Source organism: Pararge aegeria, chromosome 11 (assembly GCF_905163445.1).
Source record: "Pararge aegeria chromosome 11, ilParAegt1.1, whole genome shotgun sequence".
Taxonomy (NCBI): domain Eukaryota; kingdom Metazoa; phylum Arthropoda; class Insecta; order Lepidoptera; family Nymphalidae; genus Pararge; species Pararge aegeria.
The window spans coordinates 17327201-17344473 of NC_053190.1; the positions used below are offsets into that span (position 1 = coordinate 17327201).

The 17273-nt window shown below is 34.4% G+C and overlaps 1 protein-coding gene across 1 annotated transcript; it reads right to left on the reverse strand.

Annotated features, from left to right (window-relative positions):
* Positions 1-4945: 4945 nt before the first annotated feature.
* Positions 4946-11635, reverse strand: LOC120627672 (probable ATP-dependent RNA helicase DDX28). The gene is made up of 5 exons (XM_039895696.1): positions 11078-11635; positions 10482-10753; positions 9563-9735; positions 7078-7354; positions 4946-5663 (listed from the first exon to the last, which is right to left on the reverse strand). The coding sequence occupies exons 1-5, from the start codon at positions 11577-11579 to the stop codon at positions 5409-5411; spliced, it is 1479 nt and encodes a 492-aa protein (XP_039751630.1). The 5' UTR covers positions 11580-11635; the 3' UTR covers positions 4946-5408.
* Between the last annotated feature and the right edge of the window lie 5638 nt (positions 11636-17273).

Consider the following 17273-nt stretch of genomic DNA (forward strand, 5'->3'; position numbering starts at 1 on the left):
TATTAAATATAGAAACAAAGTATTTTTGAATTATATGAGACTTTTAGACGTTTTATTATAATATTCAAGCGAAAAATTTTACTTTAAAACACGATAGAAAGACCGTTTAGCCTAACTTGCATAATTGGTGTTTACCGAAACCCAATAACGTGTATTAATAAACGTGACGTAACGTCGGAATATATATGCAGTGTTTAAACACACCAACTGACAGCACCTTTTCAATGTTCATATAAAAAACAACAAGATCTATTTTTTCATCAGGACATGTTTTAGTTTATGTTTCCCCAAAACAAACGTCTTTACTGACGAGGAATAAAAATAAAATTGACTTGTATTTTCTAAAATAATAAAATTTATATATTTATATACACATAATCTATGTATATATACTGGTTGAGCTTTTGCGGCGGGCATCATATGACAGCTAATTGAATATTCACTTATAATACCACAAGAGCTTCAAAATTATCGGGTATTTCCCGATAGGTTCGTTGCAAACAAATGAAGGATTCAAGATTTTCAGGTTAAAAAACCACGAGCGCGAAGCGCGAGTGATTTTTCCTGAAAAACTTGACGGAACCTTGAGGGAAATGCCAGATAATTTTGAAGCTCGTGTGGTATTCGGGGGATTATTTTTCCGTCCCAAATGTCGGCCAATAGAATTGCACCATGAGACGAAATGTACAGTTAACAAATAAGAATTTCATAATGAATAAATATAGCAAAATATATATAGCAACTACCAGAGAAAATTTTCAAAAAATTATCAGTATAATACCATGTAGGTTGTACCACGTGACGTCGAATGGTGCAATTCTATTGGTCGATATTTGGGTCGGAAAAATAATCAAAAGAACACGATTTTGTTTAAAACTGACGTTTTTGATCATAGAATGAATAAGTACTCGTATGTGTATGTAATAGCCCAATTTTCTTGTATGTTAGGTATACCTATAAGAAATTTGGGTTTCTACATTTAGGTATAGTTTTAATAATGTGTAGGTTTATGATCTATCGCTTATAAAATAATATAATCATTTTATTTTATAAGCGATAGATCCAACAAAATACTTTCCAACCACAGTTCCCTCCGGTACCGAGATTCCTCACATATTGACTATACTTTACTTACTTTCTGCTGAAACAACCGCAATTGGTTGAATTTATACCACCGCCGCACCGCGCCGACAAACACTAGATACAGGATGCTTCTTAAACACCAAGTCTCTGTATAATTTACACTACAGATTTTTCTGGTTGTCATGAATTAAAGCAAATTAAATTTTATATTATATTTTCCTTTCATACGACGCCCATCTCAAAAATTACCCAGCACTAGAAATATGATGGTATAGTATATATATTATACGTTGTACAGAAGATTATCGATGCTGTAGATTTCTCTATAGGAAATAACGATACAAAACCTAATTAATAATATATCACATCACGACTGTCGTGAAAATCTGTGAGACATAACACCAAAATGTAGATTGAAACGGTATAAAACAATATCTGTATAAGGTATTGTATTAAGGCGTTTAAGCGTAGTTTAAGTAGTATTGTAAAAAAACTCGTTTTCATTTAAGCCCCTTAACTTAAATTTTATTTTGTTGTAACCGAAAAAGTCCTTTGGTCAAAGTCTGCTAGTGCGATAATGTTTCAATCATCGAATTGCTGTACTGACCAAATAAATGCGAGCAGCGGCCGGCAAAATTTGTATGAAAATCCATTACTGACCAAATATACCTAGTAAACACAATTCTGTCGTGTAATTTAAAAATGGAATGGAGTAAAGGACTCCCGAAACATGGCAACCAAGAAGATAAATTATCAAAGGTTTTATTTAAATTTCGAACTGGCTCGCGAATAGAAAGCTAGCCATTAAAAAAGTACAAATGAATAAGCGAGGAATTCATTGTTGTTCGTCTTTTCTTTCAAAATGTTATCGCATTTGACAAAATGAGTAAAGGCAAGTTTGAGAACGGAAATAAAAAAAAATTCCAATCGCTGTAAACAAACTATTTGTGGCACACAGTACCTACTTTAAAAAGAAACAATTGTAATAGCAGACTTGGGCACGTGCTCGGAAACCACTTATAGACGGTTATTATTATGGTGTTAATAGATAAAGGTATTTTGCAGGGAATTTTCCAAATGCCATGATGCCATTCTTTTCAGTCCACTGTGTAGAGCGAGTTTACTAAGGCTGCCCACACACAGTCAATATTATTGACAAGATAAATATTGCCAATAATTTCCACCATTAGTCAACTCTTCAACACGCACACTGGCATTATTATCAATATACAGAATATTGCCAATAACATTGAAAGTACGCCAGAAGGAAAAAATCACTTCATCCTATTAAGCTATTTCAGCAACATCAGTTTCTCTACAGGGCTCAATTCTCGTCATTTTTGAAGTAATACTTCTTTCCGCGCGTTAGGGAAAAATGATAAGTTTTTACGATGCGCGCGCCACAAAAAATAGACACCCTGAAGTTAGCTGTACCTACTCAGTCAATCTTTTAGTGTTTTCGAAACAAGGGAATATCAATGTATAACTTATAAGTAGAATGCTAAAATAATATGTCTATTTCTTTAATTATTTTTTTTGATTATATTTAAATAAACTTTATTTAACTAGATAATGCGTAATGATAAAACTTTCAATGTATTAAATACCTTTTACTAGCGTCGTTTTTTCTACAAACGTGAAATAAGCGACACATATAATTTTTTAAAGATTTTTATCTTGTGACGCCAAAGAAGTATTACTTCTAACGCGTGTACATAAGTACACACGCGTTTTTTTTCATATTTTTTAAAGTAAGGCCAGTGCGACGCGATACAGAATGTAAAAAAAAATGACTATATTTGATACCATCTCACAGTAAATTTATTTAGCTATGAAGCTAGAGCAGAACATTATAAAAGAAAGTTGTGTTAGTTACACGATTTATAACTCAAGAACGGCAGGAACAACTTTTTTATTTGATTTTTTGGATTCCTCTTGACTCTAGACCGGAATAGAATAATAAGTAATAAAATATAACATTCATCAAAAAAAAAAAATGATCTGCGATACGAAGTTCGCCGGGACAGCTTGTTAAATTTAAAGAAGAATATTTAATTTTTCCATACAAAGTAATTCGAAACATTCTAAGTGTTTACTTATGACAACCCTATTGAAGATAAAAGACCCACACGTGCATAGTGCCTACGCTACGCGACACATATCTAATAAAGTGCCAGGAGTCACTTGATTTTACTTTTGCACGTGATTTTAGGGCTGTATCTGATTTCTGTCAGTAAAAACTATAGCAAGGTTTACTCAAAAACTATAAGCGTTTTGCTTTCACATATAATTCTCAGAAACAGTAAATAATGTACCTTTAAAGCCTCTGTAGTATTATTTCGGTTTTCATTTACACGTTGTATATAAAAACGTAATAGCGCACGTTAAAATAATTGACATCTCAATATGAGTCATAAGCTGGGATTATAAGGAAATGCAGATTCAATACAAAAAATCGAAAAATTTAATAATTTTAGTACCATGGAAATAGTACCATTTACTAGCTGTCCCGGCGAACTTCGTACCGCGGATAATTTTTCTTTTTATGAATTTTAATATTTATTATCCTATTCCGGTCTAAGAGGCATCCAAAAAATCATAATCATAAAAATTGGTCCAGCCGTTCTTGAGTTATAAATGGTGTAACTAACTGTCTTTTATATATATAGATTAAGCAAAATCTACGGCGCAAACCTGCATTACGCATTCCGTGCATTTTTATTTACATTCTTTATCTCGTAACACTAGGCCTCACTTTTAAATATATAATTTAAAATAGTAAAAATAGTGATAAGTAGAGAATTATAATAACTTGAAAGCAATATTATATTCACTAGTTAAGTATTAAAGACCTATTTTTCAAAACATTGTGTAACATTTAAGAATTTATCCTTGATATTTATATACTTTATAGGAGAGTGTGTTCAAATTTTATAAGAGAAAATACAATATACTTAATACATTGTACTAGATTTGAATGTAACTATTTTAGAATGTATCTAATTGTGTGGGAATATAAAATATTGAAGTGTGCGTTGCTTTTTATTTTCCACTTTTAAAGATTTTTGGTAGAGGAAAAACTCATCGTTTCGCGTCACCGACGACCCCGACACGCTAGTGACGTATTGCTCCAGATATATGGTATATATTGATTGTATGTATTATCATACATAATACAAAAAGCTTGAGTATGCATTGCTCTAATTTCACAGCTCAACATTTCTATCACCATCTCACAGGCTCTTGAGATGGTAATAGAAAAAAAAACCTGGCTAATTTTGTTGTGGGCTCTTCTTAGACCAGGGCGCTTATGGAATACTCCTAGCTTTAGTTTAAATTAACGAATTCAGTTATCACCATCACTAACATGTTAAATGTATGAACGCTTCATAAGTGCCTGTGATAAGTTCTACAGTCGTGTCCCGACTGATTTCATTTTTGCTATCCCAGTTTTCACTTCTTTCGGCAGTCCTAAATTTCAACAATTTGATGAAAAATCAGCTTGTATCTGCCGTTAAGCAGCATTATTGCAATCCTGTGTTTAGGAGTGAAGGGCGTGATTGCTGGTGTAGGTATACGAGGCTCAACGCTTAGGTACGCATCAGTTTGACGGAGACGTTGCAAGACGCTTCCCTCGCATGATTTACGAAGTGTTGCTATTTATAGGCCATTGTTTTCCACTTCCTATTAAGTGGGCCATCCGGTTTGTCTGTCAATTATTACAATAATAAGAAATTGTGATTTGTACATAAAAAAAATGTCCCAAACCGTCTTATTTTAGAAAGCACAGTAAAAATAAAACAAAGATAAACTTCTTATATGATTTTATTTACATAAATTTAAAAAAAATCATGTAGGCGTATCATCACATACATACATATTTATAAACCTGTGATAGGTCTACATAAATATTTAACATAACATACTATATGTACCCACAAAAATATACTGAAATGTACATAAATTAAATACATTAGGTACATTTTTGAATACAAATTTTACCCCCGACGCAAAAAGACGGGGTGCTATAAGTTTGACGTGTCTGTATATGTGTTGGTATCGTAGCTCCCGTACTGATGAATCGATTTTTTTTGTTTGAAAGGTGAATTAGTCAGGAGTGAGTTCTAAGCTATGTTTCATGAAAATCCGTACAAGATGGCCGCCGCCACAAAATGGCGGATTATTTATTTTTTCACAACTCCCTCAATATGGATATCTATACTGTACACTATAGCAAATTTCAAGATTCTTTTTCCACAATTTCAATATGGATCAAATGAAAGGGTAGAATAATATACACTATATTGAAAGGTGTTTTTTTTTACCTACTGCAAACCAGCTGCGGAGGTTTTCGCAATCCTATCCTCAATGAGTCTTCTAATATTAGCATTGACGTTAGGCAACGGTGCGTTTTTCCGCACTGCGGCCTCTATTTTCTGCACGAGCTGTATCTCTCGGGGCCAAGCCACGAAATTGGTGACGCGGCAGTCGGTCGATGACCCCAGACGGCCGGTGCGCCCGGTTCGGTGAAGGTACTCAGCAGTGTATAGAGGAAAGTCGTAATTTATTATATGACGCGCCTGACAAGCAAAATAAATGAATAAATATACTACAATTATACACACATCGCTATCTAGCCCCAAAGTAAGTGTATAAATAAATAAATATACTACGACAATTATACACACACCGCCATCTAGTCCCAAAGTAAGTGTAGCTTGTGTTATTGGTACTACGATAACTGATGACTACTCATTGACATCTTGGAGATGTCTCTTAAAAAGTTCAAAGTTTGTATTAAACGTAAGCTTATAGAAAAGTCCTATTATAGTATAAAGGACTACGTAATCGATAAAAAAGCTTGGGTGTGAATTATTGCTCTAACCAGGTTGAGAAATGACAATGTGAAATGGTGATAACAAAAAACAAACACCCGGCTAAGTTTGTTGTGGGCTTCTTCTTAGACCAGGACGCGTTTTGAACCCTCGTAGCTTTAGTTTCAAGTTTACGAATATGGTTATCGCTATAATTTCACTACCGTGTAATTCTCTTGTAATGTACGCATCAAAAGTGCCACCTATGGGCATATTTGAATAAAGATATTTTTGACTTTAACTTTGATGAATATATTTATGAATAATATACTTAAATACTTATAATGTACAGGTAAACACCCACACACTGAGAAACAATCATGTTCATCACCCAAACATTTTCCAGTTGTGGGAATCGAACCCACGGCCTTGGACTGGGCCACTGCGCCTGTCGGTTGTCACATAACTTCATTGTGTTACGCACTTCTGACATTTAAAGAAGCAGCCAGCCTCGCTCTCATCTCCAAGATAGAAAAATGATTGTAAATGTTGATGTTGGAAAAGAGCAACTACTGAGTTTCTTGCGGGCTCTTCTCGGTAGAATCTGCTTTCCGAACCGGTGGTAGAGTCACTACAAACATACATACCTGACGTTTCAAAAGTGCTTATAAAGTAGGCCTACTTGAAATAAATGAATTTGAATTTGAATGTGATAAAAAGCTTGGGTGTGAACAATTGCTCTAACCAGGTTGCTTCTTAAATATTTTCTAATAACAATGTGAAATGGTGATAACAAAAAGAACACCCGGCTAAGTTTGTTGTGGGCTTCTTCTTAGACCAGGCCGCGTTTGGAACCCTCGTAGCTTTAGTTTTAAGTTTACCATTGAAGATATCACCATTCACTCACTGCTATGTACACAATTTGTATATAATCAACGCTCAAAAGTGCCATCTATGTGAATAAAGAAATATTTGACTTTGACTTTGACTAACCTGTTAGGGAGTATCTCAGTTATATTAAACCCATACCTCATTGTTTTCTACGCGAGATCGTACTGGAACGCTGCATCGCTTAGCGGCACTTCTTTGTCGGTAGGGTGGTAACGAGCCATGGCCAATAGACCAGAGAACAGCAGAGAGAACACAGCGCCAGGGAGATAAAACAATATTTTAAACTTACCCTAGTAGTATCCAAACCACGCGAAGCAATATCTGTACAAGACAACACGTTAATCTTCCCACTTCTGAACATTTCAAATTTCCCCAATTTCAACGGCACTGCCATCTGCCCGTTGACATTGATACATTCTACATTGTTCTCATTGAGAAACATGGACACAAAGTCGCAGGTCGCGGTCTTGTTCGAGAATATCATGACAGGTTTCTGCTGGTTTATGTCTGCTTGCACCAGTTTTAACAGTTCTGCAGGCTTCTGAGCTTTTCCTATGCGAAGGAATCTGCGATTAAAAAAAACTAAGATAAGTTTATTTAGGGAATTTAAAATATTACTTTAACTGTGAAGGAAATTATCATGAGACAGCCTGACTGACAGCTCTCCATTATTCCTTAAATATAGTTCAATGGGCACATACCACCGGATGGATGTGGTCCGTTCGTGACCACGATCCATGCAACTGGGTCGTAATATCGACAAATCCAAAAATATTATCGTGGTATGTACCCGTTGAACTATATTTAAGAAATGTTGATTAACCACGAAAATCTTATTTTAAAATCTTTAAGCACTCCATTAGTGTTAAGCCTAACAATCCGCACATGGCCAGTATGTATGATGGGCTATGGCCCGAACCCTTCTGGAAGAACTGTATGTATCTTCTCCCACAGCTTTATCAACTCTCAGAGCATTGAAACACAAGTAGAAGTAATATCCAAATAAAATCATATATCTTTAAACCAGCAATTCTTGTATATATATATATGTATATATGTATATATTTATATATATGTAAATGGAATCTCGAAATCGGCTCCAACGATTTTCATGAAATTTAGTATAAAGGGTGTTTCGGGGGCAATAAATCGATCTAGCTATGATCCATTTTTAGAAAATGCAATTTTATTCGTGTTTTATCGATAAAAAACTACTACATATGCCTATATTTTGAAGTTAACTCTTTTGCAGACGTAACAATAAGCGGCGGTAAACTTCTCCTATTCCATGTTCCAGTGGTTTAGCAGGTGGGCAAGTTAATTATATCCCCTGCCAGGGGATATAATCGGGGGATATAATTTTTGTTTTCGGCCTGTGCTAGCCCCGCAGAGGGCCGGGAATGATAATGATGTTAAATAAAGTTTTTTTAACAGCAAATTGTAACCTGACGTTAAATCAGGTTAGTGCGTGGCCACACTTATTAGAATCGATTTGTGTACAGTCACGTAATGAAAAGCTTCGTCGATTCTTCGTCGAAAGACTTCGTTGATTCAAAGGTACAGCGATTCATTTAATGGTATGGCGGTAGAAAAAATACAAATGAAAGTACCAAAGAGGCTATAGAAAACTACTGCCGAATTATTTAGGAAGGCACTAGAGGCCCGGATCTGTTCTCCCGTCTAGTGGGTATGAAATAGGTTACAATGTGTGATTGAAGCTAATGGTGGTTATACCCGTTATCTATCTATCTATCTATATATATAAAAGATAAAGTGTGTGGGTATGTTCCGTATGGGCTCCGAAACGGCTGGACCAATTTCAATGACACTTTCAGGGAATCTCCAGATTGACCTGGCGAGTAATCCTGTAAAGTTTGGTGACGATCGGAGCACTCCTATTTTTGAACTGTCAAACTGTCAAAATACAGCTTTTATTTACTATGATGATATTCAATTGTTGGGTGTACATGGGTGTAGATAATGATCTTCACCCGCTCGAGAAGAGAATAGAAGAGAATGAATACGGAGAGATATAAATGATTTAATATATTATGAGACTTAAATTAAAAATTTAATGATGTAAGTATTGTATTGTATTGTTTAAACAAAATAAAGCAAAATCTAGTCCGGCGAAGCGGGCTGGGTAGGCTAGTTTAAAATAAATGTCTTCAAACTTATTCGTAGTTTTCATTAACTTTTGTTTTAAAATTTTATAACATTGCATTGATGGGATAGAAAAAACAAGCAAAACCTTATTTGATAGCAAACGTCATATTTATTTAAATGTTTGCAGCACTGTTTCTTGTACTGTTATGTTGGCATAATGGACTCTTGCAGTGCTAGTGCAAGCGAAAACCTAAACTAAGATGACAAACCTTTTCAATCCATGACTACATGAAAGGAGAAAATGTCTGTGATCCAGTTCTTTTAATATCAAGAGTGTGAGAATTGAAGAGAAAACAAGAAGCGACTCCAATGAAATTTCTATTTCAAATTAAAAGAAAAAAAACCTGCCAACTTCAAGTACTTAACTTAATCCTATTATAATAATCCCAACTTCTAGGAAAAAAAAGTAAAAACTACAGCTTCTAAATTTCACCTCCGTTCAATTTCAATGCTGAAATTGTTTTAGTATATTATTCATTATGATTTATATTTAATTATTATTCGAACCGTAAGACTGACAATCGGTTATGTAGGTATTATTTATTTATTTTTAGTGTAATGTGATTAGAAAACAAGCCTAAGTGATAAAATAACTGTAAAATACGTACTTATGAGGTACATGAGGCAATATTTTATGTATTTTGTTGGTAGTGACCGTTCTTAAAGACTGGGGGTCCATGAAGGAGTTAACAGCTTCTGGTAGCTCATGTGGTAATGTTGCACTGACCAGTGTAACTTGACACCCTTCAGGCGGGGATTTGATATCCACTTTGAATTGGAACTGGAAAAATTAGATTAAGCATTATAAAGAATATATGAAACTGCAAAAAATAATAAGTAAAAGTATAATTGAGGTACATTAACCAAACATTTGTTTAACAAGAATTAAATTGCATTCCTTCACAATTAGTTGCCAATAAAAGTGTGCAAATATTAAATAGCTACAATTTAAATTATTAAATACCAGATGTAAGTGCGAGTCACACCTCAGAAGGAAACATAAATATTTAGTTGGTTAAATAATCATTAAGTTGAAAGTCCCAGGTTCAATCTGATTTGGAAATTTATAGCTTTTGTATTTTCTCTGGTCTGGTCTGGTCTGACTTTGGCAGTTACCACCCTTTTGACAATGATGTGCAAAGTGATTTATCATTCTGGTATTATGTTGCGTAGAAATATTGGGTTAATGGTTAATCTTTAGAATACTTCATCACTTAAAATCAGGTAAGCTGGCAGCCAACTACCAGCAGTGGTATAATTTTTTTTTATTATGAAGTAATCATTTGAACCACTGATTTCTTGATATCCTGGGAAATCATTACAAAAGTTATTTAATTATAATAATAATTATTTATTTATTTCATATATAAAAATGTATACAGCAGGAATCTCCTAATGGACACAGTGATACTCTATTGATTTGTGCACAAAGGAGTGCTTTCACTCGCACTAAGATAACTTGTGAATTGTGAAGTGTATTTTGAAGTCTAGTAACTTAAGCATTGATTAACAAGGACATTTACTTACTGAGAACTTCTTCATCAAATAAGACAGCTTGTCAATAAAACTGTCGTCCAACAATGAGTCCGCTTCATCCAAAACTATATGATGCACATTGTGAATTTTGTAGATGTTTGTAGTGACCAGTTTACTGTACGCACCGAGCGTGGTTATAAGCATGTCACAGTATTCTATTGGTGGATTTAGCATCTTCTGTTTTGTCTTACCCCCCACAAGAGTTGAGATATTAATGTTTAGATTCTGTGAGATGCTTTGTGCAACCTCTCCAATTTGTAGAGCTATAAATATAAGACATATTAATAATGATAACTATTGTTTTACATGTGTAAACTATGAGGCGTAGGATGCTACTACATATTCTACAATACTCCTTATTTTTCAATCGCAGAGTTAGGTCCAAATACACATACATAGGAATTAACTGTTCAGCTTTATGATATTCAGTACAGATAAGAGGTAAAGATAGCAATGCAACTCCTTTCAACAAAAAACTAAGGCATCTATTCTATATATCCATTCTTGCTCTTGGAGCTTCCATGACCCGCTATATGAATCTTAATTCACGAAAACATTGCAAATTGCAAAAAATTGGTATATCTTACCTAATTCCCTGCTCGGCGTAATAACCACGGCCAAGGGGCTGTTGAAATCTTCTTGTACATGAGGCTTCCACTCAAGTATATGCTGTAAAATCGGAAGCAAATAAGCCAATGTCTTCCCACAACCAGTTTCAGCAGTCACTGCAGTGTTATGCCCTTGTATAATAGGCAGAAAAGACTTCGCTTGTATGGCAGTGGGTAAGGAATATCCTAGCTGGGACATAACCTCCACGAGCTCACTATGTAACCCAATTTCTTCAAAAGTTTTTCTATAAACCTCTTTCTCCTCCTTTTTATTTGCGTTCCCGTATATAATAAAGTAGTCGTTTTTAGATTTAGCGTGCAACCAGCCCTGGGAAGCGAGTTTTACGCTATCAAACTTACTGTATGTTTGGCCCTCATAATGGTTTAGTTCTGGGCGTTTACAAGCAATAATTGGTAGCTTCTTTTTCGCACTGTAATACCGGCAATATGATAGCTTGAGTGCATCGCGTAATTTCGACATCTTGCATTACAAATTGAAAATAAAACTAAGCGGGATGTTTTCAAATCAAGTTGTAAATAAAATGACAAGCACAGATAATTAAAGCACAAGCCCGGACAAGTGAAACTGACATAATTGACAACATTGCACAATTAAATAGCCTAGAACCCTGAGGAGAATAGCTTATATTTATTTGTTTTGTTTATTTTAACTAATATTCACCAACAGTTTTGTTTTACCATTATTCTATAATGGTAAAACTCCATTATTCTATAAACCATTATTCTATAATGGTAAAACAAAACTGGTCACTACATTGATTCCTATATGATGCCAGCGTAGAATTGTGAAAAAATGCAGCATTCCTGCGCTGAACAGCCAGGCTTGTTGAAAATAGGTATATCAAAGTTTAGATCAATGAGGATATGAACATTTTGGCTAAAAACACGATATAATCTAACTAAAAGAATATAAAAAGAATAGTTTTCATTATAAACAGTTAATTTAGAAACTACACACGCACATGAGATTATAAACAGTAATGTGATTGGCGGCCACGCTAAGCACCGCGGTATAAACGGCGCGACGCAGACGGCGAAAATGGTGCAGACCTTTTTAACATCTGACGATTCGATGTTAGAAAACAGAGGATGTTGCTGGAGCTGGATCGTATTGTTCCTGAGGATAGTAAGTTTGTGTGCTCAGGAACTATTATATCTCGATTTGAAATAATATACTCAAACCATTTGTTTGTCGCGTTCAATTTAAATATATCCCGTACACATTTTCATGCAGTACACAATATACACCGACGAACCGCATTGCCCGTTTGCTTCATTTGCGTCATGCAAAAATCCTAAGGGTAGTAGTAGCTAGATGTTAAATAGTTTTCGTTAAAACTAGCTGAAGTGTCCTGCTGTTTCAACCGCGTAATCTCATGCCGGACGCACGGTCGGGACGCAGCGTACTGATGTGTTAACTAATGCAAATTTGAAATCCCTACACGCAGTCGACACGGGTTAAGGGTGCGAAGACCCTAAAAATATGACAAGTTTGTTTCTGTTCAAAATAGTGAAAAATAAACAAACATACAAGCAAAGTGTTCAGCTTTATGACACTTAAATACAGATAGCCCGACTTTTGCAGATTGAAAGAGAATTTGGCATAAATCAGTCTCAATTTCCATCACGGTTCGGGATAAGGAGTCGAAATTGCATGAAAGACTCATATACTGAAAGTATAATCATTTTTTAATTAAATCGTAACGGGAAAGCCCTATTATATGTGGCAACACTTAATGTGTGCAGTATCATTAACCCTAAGTGAGTGGTTTGCTGCTGTTTGATGAAGAGTTCTGTCCTGATATGATGTCTATACGAAATATAGGCAAATATAAACTATTTAAATCGGTTCACATTTGACGGAGTTATCTTTGTAAAATCATCAAACACTATAATTCCCTCTCCTAAGTCCCAAGGGAACTGTGCTGAATTTTGGGATAAAAAGTATCGTATGTTCTACCACGTAGTATGAATTTATACCAAGTTTCATTTGAATTCAGTAGTTTCGTCGTTATGAGTTGTATTCAGAACTCAAAAGGATCTGGTTTGACAGAAAAACGGATAGATTTGCAATTTTAGCCTACTCAGTAAACACATAGTATATTTAAATATAGATAGGCATTTACGTCATGATCTTTTTCAAAGCTCCTTTAAATCTTACCACTAAACGTTATTCTAATACACAGAACACGTTTTGAATATTAACAAGAGATACTTCAACTTAATTCGCACGCGTTTTTTATTACTGCGGCTCGATTCCACAGTAGATATTTGTATGAAATAACGCGCGATATTTCACTTCAGTTGAGATATTACTCTTCCTACTGATGGCTAAAGACGTATTTTTTTACGTCAGCGCGCACCAGAAACGTGCATAGCTCCGTAGTCCGTAATGTTAGACTTTTCGGAGTTCTGAGCGTTTTAGGCAATTAAGTGTCAATAGTTTAAACAGTAAAAGAATACATCGCGTGGACACCTACCTGAGCGTTCTCAAAGGCATGTAAAGACTATAAATTCACAGAGTGGGGGACTACGGTCTTAACCGTAAACATAAGGACAGGTGATCCGAGCCCTGTAGTTTTCCTAGCTGGATATTTTGATAACTTAAGTGCGAACCTTGTAGTTTGAATATTTTCATGTTAACCAGACTCTATGAAAGAAAAAATTAAAAATTAAAAATTGTAATTATATATATAGCAAAATATATTTGATTGTGACAAAGAAACACCATGTTTACAATGTTGGCGCACATCCTACTAGCACCTGGGTTCTATGGACCACCATATTGGAATCAATGTAGTAATCTAGCCAAGAGCATATATGACTGCAACCGCAACCACCGCCGCGGACGCAAACTTGAACGCCGCTTAAGACCCAGATTAAGTAGATGTCGCGGTTTAGCCTTGCCTTAAGAAGTCGCCGTGTTTTAAAATTTAAATATAGATAGTGAAGAACGCACCTTAAATGGAAAAAAAAAACCCGTTAAGTGGGGGAAGGATACTAAACTACAGAATATTTTTCTAATTTAACTTACAGTACCAGTTGTTCATCGCCTAGGGAGGCATGTTCTTCATAGAGCTTAAATTAATAGTTTTTTTCTGATATCTTAATAAGGAGTTAAGACCCTCATTAAAGTGATATAAAATTATGTATGCAATATGATTGTGTAAAGCAAAGTTTTTGTGGTGTATTGTATTGTAGTTTGGGTACCATTTACCTAAAAATAAATAACATCTCGTGTAAAATATAACTAAAGTGTGAAATAAAAGAAATTATTTCTTTAAAAGGATTTAAAAGATATTTATATTCACTTTTAGGTACGTACATCTACTTACTACTTTTAATATTACTACTTGTTGTGGCCCGCGACATCGTCTGCATTTGTTTTTGTTTTTTAGGAACAGTGTATTTGAGAGATATGTGGCAGTAGCAGCAGCAAAAAATAAGTAGATTGCGTTGAGTAAGAAATGTTAACTTGAGTCAATAACTGAATAGGACCTACTTTGGAGGTTTTAAGGAGAATTTAGTATACGTTGGTTTTAGCTTTTACCATTAATAACGAATAGTAACCGCTTTGTTAAGTGAGAAGATACTTAATTACGTTGTTCTAGAATATTCAAATAAAAAAAAATCATAGTTAGATATATGTTTTCGCCAGGATTTCCCTTTTTTTAAAATAAATTATAGCCCAAGTTACTTTCTGATAATAAGGCTTTCTTTTGTTCAAGAAATGGTTAAAATCGGTCTAGCACTTTCGGAGCCCATTTGGTACAAACAAACAAAACAAATCTTTCCTCTTTAATTATAATATTAGTATAGAAGTATAGATATACATATATGGTAAGTATAGATTCACAAACAAACAGACAATAATTTCAAAAATTACATTTTTCCGCTCTATTAAGTATTTATTTTTAAAGTCTTCCAGTTATTTTTTTTCGAAATTTTTTAATTTACGGACACAGCTAGTATACGATTTTATTATATGTATGAAAGGTACTAAACTATATATATACTGCAGCACAGAGCCTAAGTAGTTGAGCCATTAACCACAAGGACGCAACGTAGATTTTTATGTGTTTTTCTTTTCCTTTCCTCCCCTTTTTTATAACTCTTTGTATGTTTATAATTGTCTTTGAGGTAATTAATAATTTTATTATTATTAAATAAAATGATTGAGAATTAATCCTTATCATAATTTGTAATGATTTAAAATTTTTAAATCATTAAAATTATATTTTCAATACCAATTATCTAACTTGTATTGAAATTAAACTGTATGGATTTATGAAAAATAAGCTTAATTTGCTATACTTTTCACGGAGTATAGCAAATTAAGCTTAATTACACGCTTTATATTAGCTTCACTTGTATGTTTGTTTGTAACCGACTTCTTTGGGCGCGATTTTGACCCACTTTAAACGATCAGATTTCTTTCAAACTTTGTAGACATATCAAGGACCGATGACAATACACTAATCTGAAAAGATTATTCCAATTTTCACTATAAAAAATAAGATTTTTTACTAATTACTACAGCGCCATCTAGACCCAAATGTAAAAAACCTATGGCGTTCGCGTACCTAACAAATTCCACAGAAAAAATTAAGCTACTAGATGGTAGAGGGCGTTAGCTATTACTTTTTAATGAGCTGTTTTAAATAATAATTAGAACTTGCATTTCGAGAGACGGGCACATATTATATCTCTTTAATGGTGGATGGGTTACCGATTAATTTTGCTCTAATAAAAATAATAGATCAAGAAAAACTAAAAAAAATCGCTATTATGAATAAACTAAAAGAAAGAAATGAGTTTAGTTTTTTATACCAAGCGTGTTTTTTTAGTTTGTTTGAACTATTTAATTATTTTCATAATATATCATAGATTACCGCAAAGTGACGCCTGCTTCTACCCAATATGTATGCCGAGCCGCATTTGCGTTGAACTCTGGTACAGTTTAAAATATGTTAAGGAACTTTCCAGTACGAGCTTTATCACTGCACGTGAATTGGTTATATTATCTCCATATTTGACTGCACGCTGTAAACAACTCTGCACAATATTTTTTTATCCTTGTACTATTTTACTAATTAAAGTCTATTTACTGAATAATTAGAATAATCTAATTATAAACGTGTTTTAATTGGAAAATGTTTACTTTATTTTATTTATTTATTTCAAAAAAACACATAAAAAGTAAGCCAAAGAATATAGATCAAGTCTGTGAATTCCACACTAGGATTCCATGTGTAGTGGAAATCACTTGTAGCGACAATCGACCCCAGTTTCCTTCTCCGAATTCGAGATTCTCCGATTATTTTCTCAGAAATGTTGTTTAACAGAGTTAAACAACATTTTCTTGTTTTGTATCAAAAAGTTTTTTCCAAACGTAACACTGACTCGACTCGGGTATCGAACCCAGCACCTTGTGACCTGCAGTCGAACATGCTAACCTCTAGAACAATGAATCCGATTACAAAACAGTGCATTATTGTTACGACGTTGTCACGTCACACAAAGTTCATAAATAAAGGCCGTAGCAGAGAATACCGGTAGGTAACTATATAATAATCTTGAAAACTAAGTATATCAATGTTGACTTCAAAAGATTTCGGACAAGAAGGACAGACAGACAGGCTTTCAATTCCAACCGAGTAGGTAAACCCAAGTACCTAGCAGTGAGTTAAGAAGTCATAACAAAAACGCAAACATTTTTTTCTTTATAACTTGTTCTATAAACAAGTTTTTTGAATTAATTATGATATAATCGTGTTTATGTCTTATTATTCGGAATGGCAAACGTATTGTTATTAGATCTCGTAAGTTGATCTCACACCGTCTTGAGTATCGCAAGAAGTGAGGCGAGAGCTAAACGCGTCTTTAAACGCGTTGAACTTTTCGTCCTGAGTACAACCAATACCTCTAGGGTCATAATCATTACCGGCCCATTACACGGCATGGGTCTCAACGTCTCCGACCAGAACGAAAAGAGCTTAGGCCATAGTCCAGCACGTCGCGTTGGCCAAGTGCGCATTAGTGGACTTCACACACTTTTATATACATTATGTTGAACAGTCAGGAAGGTTTCCGCAAGAGGTTCACCGTTAAATCGGGTGATATTTTAATTAAAAACGCACACAACTCCGAAAAC